The sequence below is a fragment of the Varanus komodoensis genome, unplaced genomic scaffold (genome assembly GCF_004798865.1).
Source record: "Varanus komodoensis strain SLA01 unplaced genomic scaffold, ASM479886v1 scaffold1, whole genome shotgun sequence".
NCBI lineage: Eukaryota > Metazoa > Chordata > Lepidosauria > Squamata > Varanidae > Varanus > Varanus komodoensis.
Window position 1 is genome coordinate 86,120,051 of NW_025335268.1, and position 9,629 is coordinate 86,129,679.

At 39.5% G+C, this 9,629-nt stretch overlaps 1 protein-coding gene across 1 annotated transcript in view; it reads right to left on the reverse strand.

The window, feature by feature from the left end:
* The window catches only part of VWA3B (von Willebrand factor A domain containing 3B), a 77,782-nt gene that overhangs the window by 13,147 nt on the left and 55,006 nt on the right, over positions 1-9,629 (reverse strand). Inside the window, exons 21-23 of the mRNA XM_044433396.1 lie at positions 9,355-9,473; positions 5,299-5,349; positions 4,043-4,262 (exon numbers count right to left, since the gene is read on the reverse strand). Of these exons, the coding sequence (XP_044289331.1) occupies positions 4,043-4,262; positions 5,299-5,349; positions 9,355-9,473 (390 nt within the window). The remainder of the gene's footprint in view (positions 1-4,042; positions 4,263-5,298; positions 5,350-9,354; positions 9,474-9,629) is intronic.

Sequence of the window (9,629 nt, forward strand, 5' to 3'; positions counted from 1 at the left end):
AAAATTGAACTGATAGACAATCTAACTCAACTTTCACTGTATACAAATTACAAAAATTTGTAATTGCCCCACAAAGTTCTGTCTTCTAGAAGACACCAAGATCCCCAAAGCTCTGTGTGAATGCCTACCAGATTTTTAAAAAAAAAACATGTTCACATCCTTCAGAATGCAAAAGCAGTAATGCAACTCTGCCTACAGGGTCAATCATGCAACTCTTGAACATTTTTGAAAATCCGTATCAATTCAGCAGTAGGCTTCAGTAGAAAGTTGGTCACTAAGGATGCTCATAAAGGAGTACTATTTCTCTTCAAGCAGCAATGAGATCATCAGTGGTTTCTGTGTCTTTTTAAGCAGTATTAACTCCAAGAAAGTAGCATTGCATACTCCTTTAGTGCTATAAGAGGGAAAATTGTACCTTCAGCTAATCATTTTTTAAAGAACTTTTTTTTTTAACATAACACACATCAGGGCAAAGAAAAGTCAAGTGTGCTTTCATCTAGGAACAGGCAATAACAAGCCAAAAAAGAAAAAGAAAGAAAGAGTAATAATTTTGAACATTTTATTTCTACACTGATCTCAATGCAATTTTGAATGCTGCCTGAATTTCTGCCACTCACTGCTAAACCTTTAGAGTTGCAGATTAGCAATTACTCATGACGGTGCTCTGATTAGGCTGCTAAAGCAGGTTGTCTCAGGATAAGTGATTGCCCAGTGTTAATCACATCATGGTGTGTAGCATATGTTGCCATGTCAGGACAGCAGGAAGACAAATATCCAGAATGAGCCAGTGAAACATAGAAATATTTCTGCTACTGCACAAATGAAGTATAAACTGATGTTAGAGAAAGGAGATTATCATCAGCTACCTAATTAATTTAATATCTCCAAAGAATAAACATATTAAAGACCTTAGGGAATATATTAAGAGCCCCAAAGACTATGTTTAATTATTAATTATTTTATTTAGATTAGACTCATATCCTCTAGTCAGTAAGCTGAACAAATATAAAACTGGAAGCACCCCTTTGTTCTCACCTCTGGGTCCACTATTGAAAATATAATCTACTTATTATGCAGAGGATAAGCAGAAAGTGTTGCCTGCCTAGTTCTGATCCACCTTCCCAAATATTGGTAAGAAAAGATGCACACTTGTGAGAATCAAGGACAGAGGGGCTGTGACCCAAGCAAGATGCTGATGCCCTTGATCCGTCCTTATAGGGAGGAGGCAGCTTGTGTGAGAGATGCTTTGTGACACTCAGGCAAAGTGGTGTAGTGACACATTTAGAATTGGGGATCCATCCCTTCATGATAGTCAGAGCCACACCTCAAAGCCACGCCCCATCAGAGCCATGCCCACTTCCAAGATTAGGCAACCTATGATTATGCAGTAAAAAGGGTTTGTCACCTTGGTTGAATTTCTGTTGAGTAATGAATGCCAGGAATTTCTTCTTATCTTATTTATTATGAATGAGTTTTTACAATTACATTCATACCCTACTCTTCAGCCACAAAGCTCCCAGAGTGGTTTATGTGGAATTAACAAGGCAGTGCCTGCCCACAGGCTTACAGTCTAAAAACATGATATACAAGGGGGAAGGAAGAGGAAAAAAGAAGCTCGGGCATTAATTACCCACACTTATAGAAACATATGTAGTTATATTCTCCCAAGAGCAGCAGTCTGGATTGACACTCACTGTTTGGGTTCTTTTAATGTTCTGTGGCCTCTGCAACCACTGACTTTGTGTGTGCATAGGTGTGGGAGATCCTCCATTAGTCCAGAGTCCATAGTTTAGGGGTTCCAGTTTCTCGCAATATCCAATAATCAATTATTGTGCTCACACTGAATCACACGTAAAGTAGCCTAACTAAAGTAAGAGGAACTTAAGGCGATCAGAAATCAGGGCTAAGTATTCCCATTGATTTCAATGGATATACTTACGATACTTTTATTCCACTTTAGCCATTCTTTCTCCTTTTGGCATAAATAAATGGGATTTGCAGGGGACACAGCAAAAGCAAGCTGATACATATTGCTGAGGAACAGAGTTTGACCATGAGGGAAAGTGCCACAAAAAACGCATGTGCATGCCTGGCAGGCCCCTCCAGATAAGAAGTTCCTAGGAAAAGTTGGGAATTGTTGGAAAAAAACATCCTTGTTCTTAACCCGTTAAATTCAGGACCCAGATACAGTGGCAGGTGCCAGCCACAAACCAGCAAAATTAAGTCTCTTGAGGAGGGGGAGTGACCCTGACCTCAGGGATCCAGGGATCCCCACCAAGGCCCCTCTCCACTATAACCTTGCTCAGGTAGCTGTGATAAGGGACCACTACCCCAGGGGAAGCTTACAGGTAGTCACTAAGGAAGACATTAAATATGACTCTGGATAATCTCTGTATCTTATCTAATGTTCACAGTGACACTTGAAATCAGACTAGCTTCTGCCTGCATCAGCACAAGCAATCTGGTACCCTCCAGATGTTTTAAACTAAACTCTTACCAGCACAGTAAGTGATCATGGATTATGTGAATGAATAGCCTAAAACATCTGCAGTTTCCCAGTTGCTTTCTTCTGCTCTAGATCTTCTCATCACTCCAGTGTCTCTCCTTTATACATTCTATGCCCTTTTAACTGGAAAAGCAAGGTTTTTCCCAAAAATATTTTAAAGAATTCCAAGAGCCAAACTCTTGGGCTATAATCAGAAACCCCATATGCCGTGCATGTATTAAATTCTTCTGTGCAATGTGATTAAGACTGCAATTCTATCCATACTTCCTTAGGAATTCCCCAAAAGAGCATGGAAAGGGATGTTGACTGCGTTGCTGTGATACCTTTATTAAGCTGCCCAAAAGATAAGACCATAAAAAGCTGCTTTGTTCTAAGTTGGGACCTTTCCAGAGTTTCAGGCAAGAAACTTTCCAGCCCTGCCTGGAAATGCAGGGGGTTGAACTTGGAACCTTCTCCATGCACAGCAAGTGCTCCACCATTGAGCTGCAAAAATGAATTCTAGTGAACTATGGGACAGGATAGGACACATTTTTAAAGTCCTCCCCATTGGAATGCAAGAACTCTTTGTTTAATGGGTAGCAAAAAGAAATGTGTAACTGGACACATCACCAAGGTCTGGCCTTCACTCCAAATATAAGCTTCCTCTATTATGCTTACCAAACTGTCCCTTTTTAAAAGATTTATTAGCATTTTAATAACCTTCCTCTCAATAATGTCTTTGTTTCTCCAACTGAATAGATTGTTTAGCATAATCCTGCTAGGCAGACATTTTCATTTATCAACTGCCTATTTCAATTACAGATTACATCAGTCAATCAAAGCGCAGCCCATAACGTCATTGCCAAGTAACAGCAGCCTATTTCCTTCCAATGAAGTATATTTAAAGCCAGACTGATTATCAGTCCCATCCTAGACATGCCTACGCTGAATGAAGTCTCACTGAGTTATGAGCATGATACTCCCAGCTAAGAATTGCAGCTTGGTGTGCTACACTTCACTTTCTCCTTAAGTATACTGAGGTTTATGGAAACATACATTCACACTAAGTTTAGAAGCATAAGAGAATGCTGCACATTCATATTACCAAGTTACTACCAAGTGTATACATGTGCCTACACGTGACAGAATGCATCTTTTGGTATAAATTATGCAAGAATATTTTGTTCATGATGAAGAAGCATTCCTTTTTCATTGGTTGTTTGGTTTTTGCAGAGAACAAGATTTGCTTTGAGTATAACATGGCTCATGTCCAAGTTCTTTGCTTTAGAGACAATACAGATGCACAACTCTCCTTCATCGTTAACGCTGTATCATTGTTATGCAAATAGCATTTCAGATCTATTGACCTTAAAAAATACTCACTATTTCAATATATTGAAAATATCTTAAAAGTAGCATTGGATATCATTGCTAATGTATTATATATGTGTCTGGTTCCTGGTTCTATTTCTTCCCTGTATAATACTGATTTTACATATTGACCTTGTAACTTGTAATGTAGCACAGAATAGTAATACTGAAATACCAGTAGCTTACCTCTTTAGTGGGATTGATCTGAAGTGGGCAAATTCTTTGGGCTTCTTCTCTGGAAGCTGCTTGAAGTTCAGTGGCCTGATGTAGGTAAGTCAATCCTGTCAGAATCTCATCTTCTAACAACATCACTTCGTCATAGGTGATGGGCCAACCGGCATTTTCTAAGCCCTGTAGCAAAGATTCCTTGTGGTCCACATAGGATACAGGCTTGTCGTGTTTAAACCTAAGCACAAATATTACACTTGACTTGCGAGCCTAGACAACATTAGTCATAAGCATTGTGGATGCAGTGTTCAAATAACAGGAAACATTACAACAATAAAGCATCCCTATGTGTCTGCAACATTGGCTCCTGCAGAAAAATAAGAACCAGCCTCTCTGAAAAAACACTCTGGCCAAGTGCAGTTTCATGCTTCAAAGCAGCAGTTGGTCCATTTCTTTCTGGGTGATGCCCTGAAACTTCAACAGCTGCTTTGACCTGCAGAAGGTGTCTAGAAGTTAAGGGTAAATCGTGTGAGTTGAATTTCAGCTATTGAAAGCTGTTATAATGCTGTTAAAAGCAGAGACTGTAATAAAGAAAATAATGCCAGCCTTCATAGCATCTTCTCGGAGGTTGATAAACGGGCTCTTACAAATACAGTGACGGGGTATGTAAAATACAATAAGGCATGGTGGCTTGTGAGCCAACTCTGACTCAGGAGGGATTGTTATCTTGTCTGAACCCAGCAGCATGGTTTGTTAACCATGCACAAGTGAATCTGGGCTTTTTAGACAAATTTTGGATAAAGATAAGCCACTCTGAAACAAACCTTGCTCTCAACCCTCTGCATGAACATCAGTAGAAAGCCTTTCCTTCGTTGTGGGTTGCCATGGCAGAAGACTGAATGCTGGACGAGATGGGCAGGCCTTACCCTTACTAGTGTTGCTATCAGAGGGCAAGAATGTGCAAGTTACACCATGAAATGGGTACTCCAGTAATGGGAAACATTTCTGATGCATCCTTGGGAAAAACATGGGAAAGGTGCAGGAATACAAGCTAATATACTACAGTTCCTTAAGTCAAATCATGACCTACTGAGGCAAAACCCACTCATAGCATTCTAATGGCCACCACCACACTTTAAAACAAAACAATTTGGTTCCGCTGAATTATCTGGTAGTGCTTGATGCTGAAGATCCTAGCATTAGTGGTTCCTCTTCCATCAATACTTTTAAAAAATTAAAACCTTGAGCTGGAAAGAAAGAAGGCAGCATCTTACTTCTCTTTTTCCTCTTGTGGCAATGCTCTCCAAATAATTTGACTGAGGCGCCTATAAAGGAAAACACAAAAAAGTTTGTGCTGTCAGTGCACCATTGGAGAGCCAGCATTGTGCTTACCAACACTGAATAAAATGGAACATGTGATTCTAAAAGCAAACTGTAGCAATCTCAGTTCTGAACAGAGGTGGCAAACTGCCCCCATTTGCCAACAAGGACATTCAAATCTAATGTGAATCATTTTGTGTATGTTGTGAGCTGAGCAGAGAGCCTATGGCTAATGGGGAGGCATACAAATCAAATAGATAAATATAAATACTTAATAATGGACTATTCCATAACCTTTCTTTCTTCCTCAGCAGGGCAGCTTGCTATAGAAATGGGAAAGGCCTATTCTCCATGCACTGCTACTGTACCATCATCACAAACAGACAAAAGAAGGAACTATCTCAACATGTATCAGATGACACAAGTTGCTAGCAGGATTCCACCTGGTCTTATAAACCTGCTGATTCTGGACTGGCTCGTTAGTCTGAGTTCATCATGCAACACAGACTGAGCAGTTCCTGGACTCTCCTTCCCAACTGTCTCCAGCCTTCATGTTTTTGTTCCATTATATGGGCAGAGGCAAACATAGCACGAACAAACTCCCTTAAGATTTCCTCCTGTTCTCCTCCCTACATGCCTTCCCCTCCCCTGCAAAATCTGTTCCAGAGGCACCTGCAACCCTCTGGAGTCAATTTTGAGGGGGTTTTAGGGAATAGCAGGGGGAAGAGGAGCAGTCCCCCTACCAGTTCCAATGATAGGAAACTGTTCTGTCAGTGGGAAGAGCTGAATGGCTTCCACCATTCAGTGGAGCAAGTTCAATAATTGAGGAAGGTACATGTGATGAAAACAAAGGTGAACACCCAAGTACACAAGAGTTTGCTTGGGTATTGCCTTAAAACACATTTTTGTTTCTTTATTCAATTTCTGTACTGCCTATCAGTCAAAGCTCTTTGGGAAGTTCACAAAGTGCATTAAAACAACTACAGAAGATACATTGTATTAAAAACATATTAAAACATCATTAAAAGTTTATCATATAAAGTTTAAACCACATATTAAACAGGTTGAAATATATAAAATAGTCTAAATAAGAAAAGAAAAAAGAAGAAAAATATTCAGACCCATTTAACAGTTAGAAGGACCGAGGAGCTACTTGAATGCCCTGCAGGAGAGGATAGTCTTTATCTGGCCCAGAAAAAATAGCAAGGTTGGCGCCAGGCAGACCTCAGGGTTGAGCTTGTTCCCTAATGGGAGGGCCATCACTGCAAAAGCCCTTCTCTTTGTTGCCTTCAACTAAGCCTCCCACCAAGGTGATACTAAGAGATATACTAAAGTACTTTATATGTGCCAATTATATATTAAGTTTATTCATAAATCTACTCTCTGAGTTGCATTCAGCTTTAGTCATACATGGAGTAGACACTGGAACCAATGCATTCTAATTTAATAGCTCTCTTAAGTACCAATTATTTTGCTGACTCTACTTTTAAGTAGGACTAAATCTGAATCCAGCCCCATAATAATAAGTGGTATGAGGAAGCTGTTCACCCTTGGATTTACACTTAAATATGAGTGTCTTGTTTCCTTTTGGGTTTGATTCCAACAGATTTTAGTTGCAATTAACTTGATGGAGCCTATAGACTGTCTATATAAACTGGATTTTTAATATCAGATTTAGATTGATCCAGATCATACACAGCTGTTGCTGAATGAATGCTTTCTGTCAGAACTATTGACCTAAGCAATATCTACAAAACAATAAAATCAAAACCAGACAAAGCATAAAACAAAATACAGGGCATTTAATAGGATAGACTGAGCTAGGGTTTTGATTCATCTATCCCAGTAGTGCCCACTCAGGTTGGCAATAGCTCACTAGGGTCTCCAGAAACGCTCTTTCCCATTACCTATCACCTGACCATTTAACTGGCAATGCCTGGACTTGATTTGTGACTTCCAGCATACAGGGGCATGTGCTGTTCCACTGGCCTGTGGAATCATCCTTTGAGTTCATCATTCTGACAGCAAACTAGTAGTCTGTTAATAGAGCCCAATTTAATTCAAGCAGCTGCTGTAACAAACAGAACCACCTTGCAGGGTAATCAGCAAGTTCTTCCCATCCATGGAAAATTCTGGTGAAGGATACAGAAAACTGCATGCTGCAAAACAGAAGCTTCTTATAAAGCAGTTCTGGGTTAAGTGCCAGATCTCGCAGGTTCAATAAGGCTTACCCTAGCCTGATGGAATACAGTAGCAACACTGAATTATCCTCATCTCTCTTTGAAGCACTGATATGTCCCTCAGGCATGCTTCTCTACAACATGCCAGAGGCATTTGTGCATTCCAGGGCAGAACAAAGCATTTTAGGGTAATTTTTGTGTCACATGGTCACCAAGTCTGGATTTTCTTCACAAGTATAAAATCTGAAAATGCTGTGATATGTATCTTTGACAGGCACATCTTGTCAAACACCAGCTCATTTTTATATATTACACCATAACTGTTTGCAGCCTTGGAACCTCTTTTTTCAGTGTGTGAGTGTATGAATTTGCTTACTGCCTGGAAGAAACATACTTTCCGTCTAAAAGGCATGAAATTATTGTTGCCCCCATGTTTTGCTTCATTTAGATTTCACGTCAACAGCATTTAGATTATTAATCTAGAGAACAGAAGTTAATGCCATGCATCCTTATTTGTTGTTATTGTTAAAGCTTTTATATGCAAAAACAAATGGTGCAATTTAGCAGGTGTCGAATACATTTTAAACTAATCGCAATTCAGAAATTTGCACTGCGACCCATCCAAATTCAATTCCCAGAAATATAATGCACTGTTCATATCATAATAGACAAATCTGAACAGATGTGGCAGAAAGAAATTTAAAGTTATTGCTTGATCATTTCTAAATTACTTTGTATTGAAACTTGGCCTCTTGAACCCCTCCAGACCTAAAAAAGCATTACAGGTCTTGAAACAGTTGCTGTTTTCCTCATGAGATTTCACCAAGCAGAAATACAAAGAGGCCAAGTTTCAATATGGGGTAACTTGACCAAAGTAACTGCTGTAGAATAAAACACTGCACTGGGAGAAAAACTGCCTGCTTCAGTTAATAAAGTCCTTGTTATATTTTTTGTTAAAGCAGAGTGTTACTTTGTAATTTTTAAGCATTTCTCTCTTCAAAGAGATTTTTAAAATTCAAGAAAAATCACACATTACTTCTAACCCCCTAAAAATTTCAAATAAATATTAACAGCCAGGACGGCACAATCAGGAAAGGAAAATAATCCTAACATGGTTTATTTTCCCACACTGCCCATGCCATTGGTGTGCCAAATGATCACAATTATCCTTGTCAGATGTGGATTGTTTTGTTCTCCAACCCTGGCAAGGGTGGGTTGCAGGTAGGTTTCCAAAGCACACAAGAACCCATGGCTTGTTCTAGGGTTGCAGGGTGGTTTGTAAACTCACCTCCCGTAAGGTTCAGATGTTATGATAAGCTGCCTCTGGGAAGAGTAATTACGGTAATTGGGTAGCATGCATTAGGCATACATAGTGCCTAATTTTTCTTCCCCAGTCATGTAAGCCCAGCCAATGTGTATAAACAGCTGAACAGATCTTGAATAGGGGGTTTGTTTATATCCTGATCTGACAAATGCTAGTTCATTATAAAAAGTACCAGTTTTGTGGATTTCAATCACACAGTGATTTTAACCAAGGACAGCATAAGAAGGACACAGCAAATGCTGATTAGGCATCAGTTGTATTCAGTTAAATAGAACCAATCTGGTACATGCTGGCTGTCCAATGACAATCAGCCTCTCTTTTTTTAATCTCTGGTCACTTCTACCACTGTCTTCCTGCCATGTTGTTCCCCATGTCTGGAGCAGATCACTATAACCTGTCCATAAACTCAGGTACCAGAAAATAGATGGCCAACCACACAGGCTCCCATGTGGTCGGATTCACCAATAAATTCTATTACATGCAAAATTCCTGCTAATCAGACTTGCCTTTCATATATTTTTATTGCTTCTTCCAGCTTCTTCTTGTAAGCATCAAGATCCACTGCCTGAGGATTAATCAGTGTGACAAATTTCTTATCGTTGCTCACGTGTGCAAAGGGCAACACCTGCAGTGTGTATAATGAAGAATCAAGGCTTCAGATCACTGTAATTTTCTAAGAACCCACAGCCACAAAATCTAAATACATTGAATGAAAATCATGCAAAGTTTTGAATATAAATATTCCATCACCACCCACCCATTCCTGATATTTTATCTGTTA